The sequence below is a fragment of the Eubalaena glacialis genome, chromosome 7 (genome assembly GCF_028564815.1).
Source record: "Eubalaena glacialis isolate mEubGla1 chromosome 7, mEubGla1.1.hap2.+ XY, whole genome shotgun sequence".
Lineage (NCBI taxonomy): Eukaryota > Metazoa > Chordata > Mammalia > Artiodactyla > Balaenidae > Eubalaena > Eubalaena glacialis.
Window position 1 is genome coordinate 75832337 of NC_083722.1, and position 15528 is coordinate 75847864.

The 15528-nt window shown below is 57.7% G+C and overlaps 1 protein-coding gene across 2 annotated transcripts in view; it reads left to right on the forward strand.

Annotated features, from left to right (window-relative positions):
- The window catches only part of TEX264 (testis expressed 264, ER-phagy receptor), a 29758-nt gene extending 17049 nt beyond the window's left edge, over positions 1 to 12709 (forward strand). For both annotated transcript variants that reach the window (XM_061196902.1, XM_061196903.1), the window contains exons 5-6: positions 8249 to 8417; positions 12116 to 12709. In XM_061196902.1, coding sequence (XP_061052885.1) covers positions 8249 to 8417; positions 12116 to 12408 — 462 coding nt within the window. In that variant the 3' untranslated portion in view covers positions 12409 to 12709. The remainder of the gene's footprint in view (positions 1 to 8248; positions 8418 to 12115) is intronic.
- Positions 12710 to 15528: the final 2819 nt, after the last annotated feature.

The window sequence follows — 15528 nt, forward strand, 5'->3', positions numbered from 1 at the left end:
CCAGGTAAGGAAACCCCCATGGGATATGAAATTTGGGGTCATCTCTTTCCCTGCCCATCACCTTTGCTGAGCTAATGTGAGAGAGTTCCCGAGCTTTATTTTTTATTTTTTTAGAGTTATTTATTTTTGGCTGCGTTGGGTCTTCATTGCTGCGCGGGCTTTCTCTAGTTGCGGCGAGCGGGGGCTACTCTTCGTTGCGGTGCGTGGGCTACTCATCGCGGTGGCTTCTGTTGTTGCAGAGCACGGGCTCTAGGGTGCACGGGCTTCAGTAGTTGTGGCACGCAGGCTCAGCAGTTGTGGCTCGTGGACTCTAGAGCGCAGGCTCAGTAGTTGTGGCGCACGGGCTTAGTTGCTCCGCGGCATGTGGGATCTTCCCGGACCAGGGCTTGAACCCATGTCCCCTGCATTGGCAGGCGGATTCTTAACCACTGCGCCACCAGGGAAGCCCCCCAAGCTTTATTTTTAATAAGGAAGGCCTTCCTGGTATCTCAGCTCAGTCACTTAACTCTGCAGTTATTTACTGGGCCCTCTTTTGTGTGGCATTGTTTGGGGCATGGAGGAACCAGCTAGGAGGCAGGCATAGGGTCCTAATCAAAGCCAGCATCCCCATTGTTTTACCAGTAAGGACAGTGAGAGCTAGGGAGGGGAGGTTACCCAAGGTCAAGGGTTGAAGCAGTGGCCAAGTCCAGACTGGATCCCCTGGGCAGAGAATCACTGATGGCTACATGCCTTTTGCCACTCTGCCCTGTCCATGATTGGGGCTGGGCCCAACAGGCTGAGGACTGTCATGAACTTGGGATGCACTGGGAGTGGTACCCAGAGTGGGCCTGGGATAGCAGCACTGTGTCCTAACACCCACTTGACCCTCTGTTTCCAGCCCTGCCGGGCAGAGTCAGGGGCTGAGGCTGTCGATTTGGGAGCCTGCTGGGGGAGCCAGAAGCAAAGGGCAGGAAGAGCCTGGCTGCCCATTTTCCCAGCAGGGACTCATTAAGGGTTACCTTGGCAGCTGTTCTGGGCACAGGAAACAGCTGCTGCAGGTGCCTTATTGGTCCTCATGTCCTTACCCTCAGTGAGGTAGAGACGGCTACAGGGCCAGCTTACCTGCCAGGGCTGCGACCTGCTAATTGGCCTGCCCCAGTTCAGGGAGGAGGGTGTGCTCAGTAGCACCAGGACCTGGGGCTGAATGATAAGCCCCCAGAACTCTTTCCTCCCACCATCTCTCCCAGCCACAGGGCTTAGCCTAGGGGGAGTGGGGTGGGGAGGGGAGAGATGGATTCACTGGGAAAGGCAAAGCAACCTTTGGGGGTGGGGAAATTTGGGCTGAGCCTTGAAGGATGGGTAGCGTTCTCCAGGTAGGAAGGCAGGTCAGGCAGAGGCACTGACGTGGGCATGGCTTTGTGTATCCATTGTGGCTGGAGTGCAGGGGAGGAGCAAGAATTTGGGCCCAAGAGATGAGGCTGGGTCCTGCAGGTTTTAGGGAGCCACTAATGGTATGTGATCAGATGAGTGACAGCATCCAGGCTGGCTTTGGAACAGGACTTGAGCACTGGGGGATGGAGAGGAAGAGCCAGAGGCCACAGTCAAACTCTGAACGAGAGTAACAGAAGTTAGCGGAGAGTAGCAGTGACTCTCCATTCCCAGATTTCCCTGGGCCGGGAGGAGACCCCCCACCCCAATTCCACAAACACACACCAAGGCTTGGCTTCCCTGACTCCCCTTAGGAAGTTGCCCCTGGATGTTGAGGTGTGGGGACCCACACAGGAGGCTAAGGCTCTCCCCTCTGCCGGCCTGGGGCCCTGGATCTTGTTCCTCAGCCTCTCAGGCTTCACCCCTCCTCACTCCCCTATCCCAGTAATGAAAGCACAAAGCCAGCCTTTGCTGGGGCGGGCGTGGGAGCCACCACTCTCGAAATACCAGCCCAGATATGGTAGCTTGGCAGCCCTGCAGGACCCTGGGGGCTGAGGCTTGTCTGGATGGTGCTGTGGGCTTGGGCCATCACCAATCCAGAGAGAGCCTTTTTCCCCAGGCAGATGGGCCTTACCAAGGAAGGATTCTTTTGCTCTTTTCCAGAGAGCTTGGGATTTCAGGAACAAGGAAGGAGGAGAGATTCTGAGGAGGGAGATCCCTCCAGAGCAGAACAACTCTGCCTTTTAGTGGAGCCCTCAGATCGGGAGAGGCTGTCTGTCTGGTTATGCAGACAGGAAACCTAAGGCTCCAGAGGGAAGGTCTTTCCTGAGCAGCAAGTGGAGGTACCAGTCAGAGATGAGAAATTCAGGGCCTTCTCCTCCTCCCCTACCTTCTGTCTTTCTCCCCACCTCTCCGTCCCCACTTGCCCAGCTGTCCTTCCCTCTGGCACTTCCTGATTCCTCTGGCTCCCAGGTGCTTGACTTCATGGCTCCATCTGCACCAAGCAGCCTTCCTGCTGCTGGATAATCAATCAGGAACATTTTCGTTGGCTTATAAGCCGGACTGGGCTCAAGGTCCTTGACTGCACAGATGCTGCAGACAGCGGCAGGATCTCAGAGAGGGATGGGCTGTGGAGCCTGCCATGGCAGCAGTGTCGTCTGGGAGGCTGTGGCTCCCCTTCCAGATTTGGAAGGGAGAGTGTTAGGATCCCAGGTCTGAGCCCCCGAGCTCCCCGTGTGGGTACTCACCCCCACACACTCCAGCCCTCTGCTCTTGCTCCACAAGGGCTCCGAAGGCCAGAGCAGGGCTGAGCTGGGGTTGAGTATTGGCCATCTGGACCCTGGGGAAAGGCTGGGCATGGCTGCAGATCAGGACCTGCCCGGCCCACCCAGGTATTAGGATGCTTAAGGGCCTGTGCCCCCTGTGCCTGCTTAGAGAGAACTACTCTTCCCCCTTCTCAGTGCCCCAGCCCACCCTGGTCTCCACTGCTGCTGATGCCCCCCTCTTGGGCTGCCCAGGAAGCCAGGGCCTGGGTGAGCAGGAATATGAGCAGAGGTGTAAATTGCATGGCAAGCTGCCGGCTCTGAGGTGAAAATGAAAAGTCTTCAGGCAGCGGCGGCAGCAGGCACAGCAGCTGGGGTGCCAGGCACAGCGCCCTGCTCTCCCTCACACCTTCCCCCTTCTGCATTCTTCCCCAGACTCCCACCCAAGCCTTGCTTCTCTGCCATCGCCTCCCCTGCCATTTGGGGTTGGGGTGGGCTCCCAGTTCGGCCCTGGGCTAGACCTGACCCCAAGAGGGCCTTCATCTCTTTCTTCCATTATATCTTCTAACTGGCTGATCAGTGCACAGAAAAATGGGCTGTGCTTTTGTTAATTTTGTGAGCTTAATATTTTTGGTAGTTTCTCCGTTGATTCTGTTTGGGTTTTTCAAGTGTACAATTGTTTTATCTTTAAGTAATGGGGGTTTTATTCATCTTTTCCAATTCCTCACTTATTTTAAGATCATCTATTCCAATCTCTTTATTTTACAGTTGGGGAGATTGAGACCCAGGGAGAAGCCACCCATTTGTCAATAGCTAGGCCAAGGCTCTGGGCTCCTGCCTGGAGCTCTTTCTGCCACTTCCTTCCCCCTCTGTCCTGTCCCTGGCAGCCCCATCTCATTCCTTTTCTCCTTTGCCTCTCATTTGCAGAGCTTTGGGCCGTCCTGCTCCAAGGGGGAAGGATACTCACCATCCCTTCTGCAGGCTCTCCCTTGCTAGCACTGCAGCATCCCCAGAGCTGTCTCCTGCTGTCACTTCCTGCCCCACAGACAGGCTTAGGTTTTGGTCCAGAGGCTGTTGAAAGGCCCATTGGGTATGAGAGGGAGCCTGGGAGAGGGAAGTTGATGGAAGTTCCTGGGCAGAATAATAACAATGTGCCACATTCCAGCAGCAGCCCCCGCTGCGCCTCCCCCATCACTTTGCACATTCGATGCAGACCAGCTGCCTAAGGGGCCTCCAGGGTCTGAGCCCCCACTTGCAGGGACTGCTATGTGCAGGCGGGTGCACGTCAGTGTCTGTGTAATTAAAAATGAGCATGCCTCACTTCACCCAGTGAAGAGATGCCATCACCTCGGGTGGGATGCAACAGCTGTTTGCTGGCTGTGTGGCTGCCCAGCTCTCCAGCCTGGCGTGGAGGGACAGGTAGGACTGGGCCACTCAGAGTGAACAGGAAGACCCAGGGCCCCTCACTTCAGTGAGACAGGAAGTAGAGGGCTGTGATGGGGTGGAGATTGATAGAGCAGACCGCATCCCTTTCTGGGCCTAGAGCTCATCTAGGAGGTGCATGACCCAGACCTTGGCCTGCACCCATTGCCTTGTCCTTTTGGGGATTTGAGGCCACATAGCTCTGAGCAAACCCAGGATCTGGGCAGCCTGGGAATGGGATCCACCCTGTCTCCCGCCCTGGGCCTGACCTCTTCTGCATGTTGCACTCTCCCCACCCCTAGTCCAGGCCAGGGCACAGGTTGATGGTTTGAGAGCAGAACACCAAATGAGAGTAGTTCAAGTCCTCTCTCTTTCTTCCCTCCTCCCCTCTCCTAATTCAGTAAGAACTACCAGGGGAGGCACCGTGGGTCCTGTGGGGAAACCTTGGCTCGGCATATGCCAATCTGGTGCCTTTGCAGGAGCCCTGAGCTGCACCCCACCCAGGACATGAGCTCAGCCTGAGGTGAAGAGGGAGTGTGTGGTGTGTTCCCAAGGTAGCCAGGGCAGTGGCACCATGGCAGCCTTTTGTGTGCTGCTCCTTCCCTTGTCTGCCAGCACCCCTGTGGGGGGTGTGAGCTGGTGTTGGTGCAGGAGTGGTGGGGGGAGTGCTGGTGACTGAGGTCTCCTGGAAATCCCTGCATTATGGGTGGGTCCCAAGTCCAACTATTGTTTCTGTTTGTGGAAGCCCCGGGGGGAGGGAAGCCTTGGAGGTGTGTCTGAGGGACTGGAACTCTAGAATCCAGTTTCTAGCAGTTCCTAGTGGCACCTTGGCATGATTAGCTAACTTCTTCCTGTTAGGCGGGGAGGATTATAGACATCTGCATCTCTCCCACCTTGGAGCAGGGCTTTGTGATCCCCTTGAGTCTGCGTGTGGGAATGAGTTGCCCTGGCTTGTGGCCTCATCAGATAGCCCGTGGCTTCAGTGGCCAGAGCAGGTTCCCCTGTCCTGGTGATGCTTCCTCAAGCCTCTGGCTGTCTGGTCTGTGGGAGGGGTTGTGCCCAGGGCTGGGAAGACTCCAGGCCCATCCAGTCCCCTTTCCCCAGCAGTACCAGCCCAGTGTGGCATTGGCCTGGTGTCCTTGGCAGTCAGTTCTCCAAGGGCTCCCTGAGGCTAGCTGAGGGAGAGGCAGCTGGCCTTGCCTTACTTCGATGATTTTCCAATATTTACCAGGTCATCAACACGCTGCCCGGGCCACAGCTCCTGCTGTGCAGAGAGGACCTGAGAGCTGGCCCATGGCTATCCTCTTTTCCCTCAGAGACTGCACCTGGCTGGGAGGGAAAGGGCTTGTTCTCTCTGCCTGATCACTTAGGGACAGGGCATATGGCTAGTCCTGCCCCCACGCTCCATCCCCAGCCCCCCACTGAACTCATTCTTGGTCAGTAAGCAGAGCGTGGAGAGGGATCTCAAGGAGAGGCTACAGGGACAGTTATAAGCGCCTCCCCCTGTCTATGGGCCTGGGTTGGAAGTTTCTGCCTTTGCCTTCTTCCTGCCCCTTCTCTGCCCCTGAGTCTGAATTTTGACAGGATCCAGCATGTGTTAAAATGATTTGGGCTGAGCCGTCAATGAGATTTTAATTAGCTCCATGCCTCTCTCCAGTAGGGAGGGCCAGGGTCCCCCAGGTGGCTTGGGTAGGACTGGGCTGGGCTCAGATATTAGGCTGCCCCTCCAGGGGCCTGGGGACAGGCTTGGGCAGCTGGCGCTCTCTGTGTGGGATGCTGTGAGGAGGGAGGGCTGGGTAGGGAAGGAAAGGCTGGGTAGCCCCAGGCCACAGTTTTCTCTCCCTCCTCTGTCTCCCCTGTTCCTCTGTTCTCCCGGATGGCTTTGAGATGAAGGCGACGGCAAGGATGGAGGATGCAGTTTCCATGGCAACGGGGCTGTCCACAGCCAGACAACTTCAGAACCGGGCTCTCCGGAGGAGGCAGATGCACAGAGCAGCCACAGAGAGCTGCCTCCTGCCTGCCAATGAGGGGGCTGGCAGAGCAGTTGGCAAGGGTGGCTGCTTGGTGCTACCCACCCTGATGCCTGGCCTCCAGGAGAGGGTGGAAAGGGCACTGCTCCCTCTTATCATCCCTGTTACTTCCAAAAGGAAAGCTAGGCAGGTGGCTTGAGTGTTGGCGAGGGTTGTCCCTGGAATTTCTGGGTGGGCACAGGCTCTGATTCCTGGAAGCATCCCCAAAAGCCAACTGTCTTCAGCCCTTGAGAGATGGGCCTCCGGGTAGCTGATCGCCTCTCAGCAGCTTCCTTTTGGACCCTTTGAATGCCCAGAACATGGAATGCTGGTGAAGGCCATGCCCTGATTGGGTTCGGGGGCCCTTTCCCTCTAGCTATCAGGGAATGACCTGGACCTTCTTCAGGGAGCCTCCCTGACCCTGGCCTCGTGACCCAGTTCACTGAGTGGGGTTCAGGTTTGGCAGATGCTCGCCCCCAGGTGCTGGCATTAGAGGGGCCCCAGAGCCTGGTAGCTACTCATTCCTGACGTCGTGTTCTTGTTCACCCTCCTCCTGAAGACCAGGGCTGGGGTGGGTGTGTGGGCAGGTGGAAAAGCAGAGGCAGCCATTGATGTGTTTGGAGATGGGAAGAGCTGGGGGCATGGCCTCATTAGATGGCCAAAAGAGCACCCATGTTAGCAAAGAAGGTCAGACTCAAACTATTAAAAATAATGACTTTCCTTCACTGCCCCTGGAGGAGTCAGGGCTAGGGTGTCCCACTCTGTTCGAGCGCACAGAGACTTAGGATGAAAGGCCTTGCCTGGGTCACCCATGGAGTCAGAGGCTGAGCTGCAGCTAGACCTTGGGCCAGGACATCCACCCCCATGTGGCCTCCAGCCGGCTGCTGAGGGCCCTGGCTGGATAAAATAAACCTTCCTTCCCTCTCTCTCCCGGGGGCTCATTTTTCTCTCTCTCCACTTGCTTCAATTGGAGGGGGGTTCCTCAACCCTAAGCGTGGCCAGGCAGGCAGACAAGTGGAGTCCTGGAGTGGCTTCTCCCCACCGGGCAGTAAGTCTCTCATTACCGCTAAGTGGAAGGCTCATTTCAGAGCTCATGGTGAGAGCCGGGCGGGTGCTATAAATAGCCGTGTTGTGAAGGTTGGCGGGTGAGCAGTGACAGGGCAAGGTCCTTGCAGTCATCTTAGTGGATAATTGTGCTCCATTGCAGGAAGAGGGGCAGGCTCAGGAGCAAGATGCACTTGACCCCTGTTCTGGTTTGTCTGCCTGTCTCAGGGCAGCTCTGGCATGTGTCTGTGCCCCTTTCACACACACTGGGGGCTACGGAGCACTGGGTTCTGTGTTCAGGCAGAAGGGAGTGGAGTGCCTGTCTACACGTGGGGCCCTATAAGCTGGCACTTCAGCCCACTGGGGAGTTGGGCAGTGTCCAATATTAGACCTACTTGTCTTGTCTGTTCCTCCAGCCTAGAGTCTGCCACCTCCCCCTCGGCTGAAACTCAGGACCCAGGTCTGAGAAGGGGTGGGAACCAACCACATCTGATAGTCTCGGAGGTTGGAATAGACCTGAACCAGCAGGGGAATGGGAGTAAGAGAGAGGTTTAGCTGGCCTGGAGCTCCTATTCAGGGTTAGTCAGTAACATGTCTGCAAGGGCAGGGGCTAGAGGCCTGAGAGGCAGGGGCACTGCCTCTCCTGATATTGGTGGGTCAGTCAGCATTGTCCAGGGCAGAGAGGAGGTCAGGGCCATGGGATCCTGAGATGGCAAGTCTGGCAGGTCAGACCTTGGCTTGGCTTGGGTGCCTGGGTCCAAAGACTGTGGGGTCCCTGCCCTAGGGTACTCTGGGGTGCTAAGCTTCGTGGCTCTGTGAGACCAGTGCTTTCTGGAACAGCCTTTTGGTCCCAGGATTAGCAGTGCCAGGCTTCTGGGTTCTTTTAGCACCTGTCCTAGGACTCCCAGGTCCTCAGACCACTGCCCCCTGGAGTATGAGGCCCTGCCCTTAGGATGCTGTGTGGGTGCCTCCGGGAGATTGGGGCAGGAAGCGGAGCCAGCCCCCTGGGAGGGAATAAACAATAGACAGTTCCTGGGGCCACTCAGGGACGTGTGGGTCAGAGGCCCTGTAGGGCTCATTCCGCCTTTCGTGCTCTCCCACAAGGAGCGGAAGTTGTGTGCCCACCCACGGCTGGAGATCTACCAGCAAGACCAGATCTATTTCATGTGCCCACTGGCACGGCAGGGAGACTTCTATGTGCCTGAGGTGAAGGAGACAGAACGGAAATTCCGGGGCCCTGCGGAGGCCAGTGATGCCCAGGTGGATGGCACAGGTATGGGGCAGGGGTGTTGCAGGGGGAAGAGGGTGGGGCCTCCTCCCTGGCTGGGTGGCACTGTGGGTGTCCAGGCGAAGCTTGACAGAGGTGGAAGAAGGGACCCATCTACCCACGTGCTGAGTTACCTGTTCTTAGACACGCAGATCCATGTAGGTGTGGCTTCACACGTTACCCCTGGCAATGCAGATACAAAGACCCTGCCTGGATTCCCTTCAGATGCAGCAGGAGTACCCTTGGAAACACAGATCACAGACAGCTGGATGCTCATGGGAGGGGGCTGAGGCTGCTCAGGAAAGGCATCACTTGGGTGGGCTCGTCAGGAAGTGAGATTGGCTCTGGATATGGAAGGTAAGGAGAGGAACAAGGTGTCCCCCAATATGGGGCCCCACCCAGAGCCAGCTGCTTTCTTCCTTCCAAAGAGGAACAGGGGGACTTCCCTGGTGGCCCAGTGGTTAAGAATCCACCTGCCAATACAGGGGACATGGGTTCGAGCCCTGGTCCAGGAAGATCCCACATGCCGCGGAACAACTAAGCCCATGCGCCACAACTACTGAGCCTGCGCTCTAGAGCCCACGAACCACAACTACTGAAGCCCATGTGCCTAGAGCCCTTGCTCTGCAACAAGAGAAGCCACCGCAATGAGAAACCTGCACACCGCAACGAAGAGCAGCCCCTGTTCGCCACAACCAGAGAAAGCCCACGCGCAGCAGCTAAGACCCAACGCAGCCAAGAATGAATAAATCAGTGAATCAGTCAAAGAGGAACCAGAGAGCATGCAGAGGGGAGCCAGGAGATCAGCGCCCTGCCCCTTCCATCAGAGCCAGCCTTCCTACCCCAGGTCCAGGCCAGTAGGTTGCTTGCCTGCTCTCAGCCCACCCCCTTTCGTGACCTCTCGTGACCCTGAGCTGTCCCCAGGGGCGAGGGGACCTGCTGGTAACATCCCAAGTGGTCTTAGAGGGTCTAAGGCTTGGCCATGCTGGTGGAGCCTCATGTGACTCTGGAGGTCCATGACCTGTGGGAGTGGTACAGGGCTGGGAGGAGAGTGACTGTCCCTCTTCACCTCCTGCTTTAGGAGACTCCCTCTGTCCATCCAATCTTCAACAGCCAAGGTCACCCTGAGAGACATGTGTTGGCGGGGGCAGGGGGCGGGTACTGGGAGGCAGCCTTCACTCCCTAGGGGCCATGTCCAACAGAGTTAACTTCATCTGCCACTTAATTACCTCCATGGGGCACTGCTTACACCAGCCTGGTAGTGCCTGGCAGACACTCTTCAGTGCCCCTACTGTGGGCACAGGACATGCTACAAGGTCAGCAGGCCAAGGCAGTCCCCAGGGCAGGAGGGGAGCACCTTGACCTTCTTTCAACCTCCCTCGGCTGCCTGCACCCCCTTTCTTGTCCCCCCCTACCCAGCTCCCCTTCCAAACACTGCCTGCCAGGGTGTTGAAGGACTGCTTGGCACCCACTACAGCTGGCTGCAGCCTAGCTCCCACGCCCCCAGCTCCTTGGCCTGTCCTACCCACCAGCCTGCCCACCCACTCCCTGGAGTGGAGGCAAGGGGTCTGCCCTCCTCTGATAGGGTCTGCCCTGGCACCTGGGGTGGACTCTGGGTGTCTGCCTGCCAGGTGCATGCCACTTGCGCAGCGGTGTGTGGTGGATGCCTGTCTGCCCAAGGCTTGGCCTGTCCCTGTCTGCCTCCCTGCTGTGGCCCCCGCTTGGGCTGGGAGGTGAAAGGGGGTGATTAGCTGCCTTGCGCCTGTTATTACATTGATGTATTATTTAGCTCCAGAGAGGCGATGAATATTTGATCTTCTTGCACTGGCTGTGGGCAGTGGAGGAGGGAGAGACTGGGGTGAGGTGGCAGCTTCATTCTCTGCCTCAGCAGCCTTCGGGATTTAGGTGCTACCCTGCCTTGCCTGGCCTCTTCTGCCCTGGGACACAGACCCAGGACTCTGGACTTCCTCCTGTGCAGACCTTGATGGAGCTGGAGGGTTGCCACTTCCCTGCCTTGGACTCCTTTGCCAGAAGTGTCCACATGTGCCCAGGGGCTGTTCTCATCCCAGCATGCTGGTCCCTGGCCTGAAGGGGCACCCCTGGCCTCCTTCCTCTGATCATTCCTAGCCTAGGAACTGGGAGAGGGAGGAGGCAGCTAGCTGGCAAGCAGGCAGGTTCCCATACCTGGGTCCCAAGAGAGCCATTTGGGTGGGTGGGAGGATTGAACTTAATGGGGCCAGGGAGAAATTATCCCCCTCCTTTGCTCCTTTCAGGCCTGTAGCCTCTGGGGCACCAATCATTATTTAAGGCAAGAAAGAGGGGCTGGAGTCCTGCCCCAGGGTCAGAGGGAACCACCTATAATTCAGGGAGTAGTCCTGGCTAACTCTTGAATACCTCCACTCTGGGAGCCACGACTGAGGCCCCAGCAAGAAGAGGGCCCTGGGCCAGCAACCTGGCACTTACAGGGCTCATCTCACCTCTGTCAGTAGGTCCCAGAGGTCATCTTGGGGCCGAGGAGGCTGAGGGAGCAGATCCCACCCCACCCCACCCCACCCCTCACCCTGGGCTCCAGCTGAGGTTCAGTGAAAGTTCCAGGCCAAGTCCCAAATGCCAAGCAGTCCCCAGCTGTGCCAGGTTCGGGGCTCAATCACCATGGAGACAGGATCTGAGGAAGCTGGCCCACCCGTCACTTTCTGTGATGTTTGATAGCTGCCCCCTTCCCTCTCACAGAGGAAGGGAGGCATATCCACCTTCTCCCAATCTGGATTCCTACGCACAGTAGGCCTGAGCTCTTTGCTCCTCCTTGCCACCCCCAACTGCTGTCAGTGCCTCTGACCTGAGGAGGTGAATTGAGGGGCTGCTCCTGAACAGGGCAGATGAACCTGCCCTGGAGGACGTGTTGGGGGTGGGAGGAGCAGGCTGGGAGAGATCTCAGGGCTCTCCAGCCACTTGCAGAGTGCTCCCATGGTCCCTTCTGCTGCTTTGTGGCTCAGGAGCCACTAGTGGTTGGGGATGGGTAAGGACTCCTCTGGGGTGACCCAGGCATAGAGGAAGAAAGTCCTTAAAGTGCTTCGTCCCAACACCCTCCTCCCGTGTAATTGGTCGAGGATTTCTCAGGACTTCTCCATCCCACTCCTGCCCCAACCTCCTCCTCAAACGGGCTCAGTGTGGGCCAGAGGCAGGGATATGGCTGCCCCTTGGGGAGCCCTGCATGGGGGAGGGACACAGGAGAGCAGGCCTCCTGGTCCATTCTGCTGTCCTCAGGCCTTATGGGCAGTGTTCTGGCCTTGGAGAAACCTCTCTCCAAGCCTGAAATGGGGGGTGGAGGAGGGGACACTACTTAAGTCTCTTTGTCCTACCCTCAGCTCCTCAGGTTGGGGCTGAATGGTCCCTAATGGACTGTTGGGGGCTGGGGGGCAGCAGGCTTTGTGGGAGTGCAGGGAGCTGAGGCTAATTCAGGGTAGGGAGAGGAGTATACAGCAGGCTGTCCTCCTCCCTTCCTCCCTGTTCTCTCCCTCTGCCCTGCCAGTGCAGCTCAAGTCAGGGCAGAGGGCAGCTGGAATGAGCCTCTTGAGCCAGGGGCAGCTTTATTATTCATGAGCACACTGTGTATGCTGAGTTGCTGGGCTGGTGGGAGAGCCTCAGTCCTCTCCCTGGAGGAGGGGGTGGGGGCCCTAGCTAACCTGTGCTCCCTCTTCCTCCAGGAACTGACACGATGAGTGACACGAGTTCTGTAAGCCTGGAGGTGGGTCCTGGCAGCCGGGAGACTTCAGCTGCCACACTGTCCCTTGGGGTGAGCAGCCGTGGCTGGGATGATGGTGACACCCGCAGTGAGCACAGCTACAGCGAGTCAGGTGCCAGCGGCTCCTCCTTTGAGGAGCTGGACCTGGAGGGTGAGGGACCCCTGGGGGAGCCAAGGGTCGGCCCTGAGGCTGAACCCCTGGGGGTTGCCAAGTGGCCCCGGGAGCCCAGTACCCCTGAGAAGGGCGAGGAGTAACCCGCAGCCTGCATGTTCCTGTGGTGCAGTTGCTAAGGAACTGAGCAGCCTCTTCAGTCCTCTTCTTCCTCCACCTCCCGGGCTCAGGCTGGGGCCAGGGGTCTCAAGCGGACCTGACTTCTACTGCCCTGGGCCTTTGGCTAAGCCTTCTCCTCACTGCCCTCTCAGCTCCCAGAGCCAAAGGAGCTGGGACTGTTGTCAGCACCCAGCCCCTGGGCCTGCCACCCCGTTACATCTTTTTTTCAGATTCACATTGGAGCTTCCAGGACCCAGAATAAAGCAAATGCTTTTCTTTGTTTCACCTGGATTTGTACTGTGCATTTATTTGTTCCACCTTGGGGAACCCAGAGTGGGCAGGAGCACCCCCAACCTGAGGAGAGGAAGGAACTTGGCCAGGTACCCTGGGGTGGGGTGGGGTAGGGGGAGTTGGAGGCCTTTCACTCCCTGTTCTTTGGCCCCACTTGACAGCTGCCCCTCCATTGCAGCAGCCCCAGAGGCTCCCCCAGGCTGCTGGAAAGCAGGCAGATTAGGACAAGGGGTGTGAAAGCTGAGCATGGGGTGCCCTCTGGGGCTCAGGAGTGGGGAGCTCACAGCCTGCCTCAGTCTGCTTCCAAGGGATGCCTTTGTGTCTGTGGCTAGAGTGTGCCTGTGCTGACACTGTTATCTGTCCAGCCGGTGAGGACATCCCTGCCGTGCCTGCCAGTGGCTGTGTATCTGCGTGTGTGCATGCGAACACACGCATGCCTTTGGTCTTTTATGTGTGACCATGGATGGGTTGGGTCATGGTGGTCCTGGGTGAGGCTTTGCCCAAGTGTGCATCAGGATGTGATTGTGGCTGGGCGTGGCTGTATTTGTGTGGATGGCTATGTGACTCTGTGCACATGTTGCTGTGCTTAGTGTCTAACTTTGGTTGTATTATAGGGGTGTGAGGCTGGCTATCTGGGAGCATCACTCGGGGGGCTTTGTCCATATACAGCTGTCTGTGTGTAGTTATGTATCTGTGTACAACTATGTTTGGCGGGATGTGTTCATGTGTAAAGCTGTGTGTTTTTCTGTGTCCATATGTAAAGCTATAGGTCTTTGCAGCTGTGTGTCCATGAGTATAGCTATATATGTGTGGACATGTTCACCTGTACAGCTACGTATATGTGTCCATGTGTACAGCTGTGTGTCCACGTGTAGAGCTATGAATTACGGCTATGTCTGTGTATACAGCTGTGTGTGCAGTTGTGTGTTTATGTGTACTGCTATGTGTGTGGCTGTGTCCACATGTACAGCTCTGCATGTAAGGCTGGGTGTATGTTTGTGTGTGCATAGCTGGGATTGGTGGCTGCATAGCTGGGTGTGTAACTGCATGTCCATGTGCTGTGGCGGGACCATGCAGCTCACTTGCTGCCGGCCATATAATGGCCACTTGGGCTTGTGCTGTGTTTAAAGCTCCTTGTCTTTTGTGAGGCTGCCTTGGTGAGTGGGCTGGGACTGCTGTGCAGCTCCTCTCACCTCAGAACCCTGCTACTGTCAGCCCCTCTGCTCCAGGGGCCCAGCCCATCACTCACCTACCCCAGGGATCAGTTGCTCTGAGACAGTGGAGAGGGTGGGAACAGCAGGAGCTGGAAGACAGCATGTCTGTCTCTCCAGCCTTGTCTGACAGCTCTTAACCCTCATCCTGCTGCTACCTTGCCTCACATTAGCGATGGAGTTTGTTTGTGTTTGATGTCTTGGTCTGTTGTACAGCTGTGCTCTTTCCAGAGCAGTGGAGCATCCAGTTTCTGTGTCCGGGGAAAAAGCCTGTCCTTCCTTGGTGACAACCCCCTGCCCCCCAACCCCCAACGCCAAGCCCACATGTAGGTGTGTGTACCAGAGGGACCTGGGATTAGCATGTGCTCATTGGCATGCGTCTGAGCTAGCCTTACCTCTACTGACACCTGTGGAAGAAAGGGCAGCACCAGGGGAACGTGTGGAGATGCTGTGCCCCTTAGTACATGTTAGTGTGTGCGTTGTGGCTCTGGGGCTAAATCTGGGTGCAGCCCCCCTCTCCAAATCCCTCAGTACAGTGTGGCGATGCAGATTATCCACCACCCCTACCCAGGGGTATCCTTCCCCACTCTGCTGCAGGAGGGAAGAAGACTCAAGAATATCTTCTCAGAGCTGTCCTCCCTCTGCTCAGGCTCCAGCTCCCTCTCCCTCCTACGCAGCAGCCAGTTTCAGGAGCCTCTTCCCCAGCCCCCTCCCTCCCAGATCCCCCTGCCAGCCCCAGCCTGTCCCTCAGGGTTGACCCTGAGTCCCTGGTCCTGCAACCCCACCCCCCACCCCAGATTGGTATCTCTTTGCCATTAATGCCCTTTGCACATGAGAGTGGAGATTAGTGGAGGGGTGGGGGGAGGTCAGGGCTGGATGTGTGGGGGGTGTAGTGGCTTTAAAGGTCATCTGCAGGAAGGAAGAGAATGTCCCATCCTCCTCTGATCCTTCTCCCTCCCCCCCACTCCATCTCTTCCTTCTAGTGACTCAGGCCCCAGCTCGCACTTGGGGCTGAAGACACATTCCCCCACCCCAGGCCTGGCATGTGGATGGAACTGCAGTTCATGGATAGGGAGAATCAGTGTGAGGACAGGGATGCAGCAGGCTAAGCGCTCCACCTATCTCCTACGTGCCCCTTTACCTATCTCCCAGTGGACCCCACTACCCTAGGGCCAGCCCTCCCGCTCTCGCAGATGGGAACCCATAGCACTGTGCGCACCTCCCGGGGCTCAGTGACCTTCCCAGCCCAGTGCCTCATGCCCGCTGCTCTCTGGGACGCAGTCTGACTTGGGGCGGAGGGGACCAAGAGGCACCTGCTCCAGCACAGGGCGGGAGAGCCCGAGGATTCAGCACCACGCGGCGGACAGCGCCGAGCCGGTGCGCCTGAAGAGGGGAGCGTTGGAGGAGTCTGGAGGGAGGCAGAGGCCCGGTTGGGCGCGGGAGATCGGGAATGGGGAGGAATGGAGGAGGGGCTGAGGGCGGGCCGGGGCCGGGGCCGGGGGCGGGGCGGGCCGCGATTGAAAGCTGCAGGTTGAGCGGGCGGGCAGAGAGCGCAGAGCTGCCGAGCCAGCGAGCGAGCGAGCGAGCGAGCGCGCTAGCGGG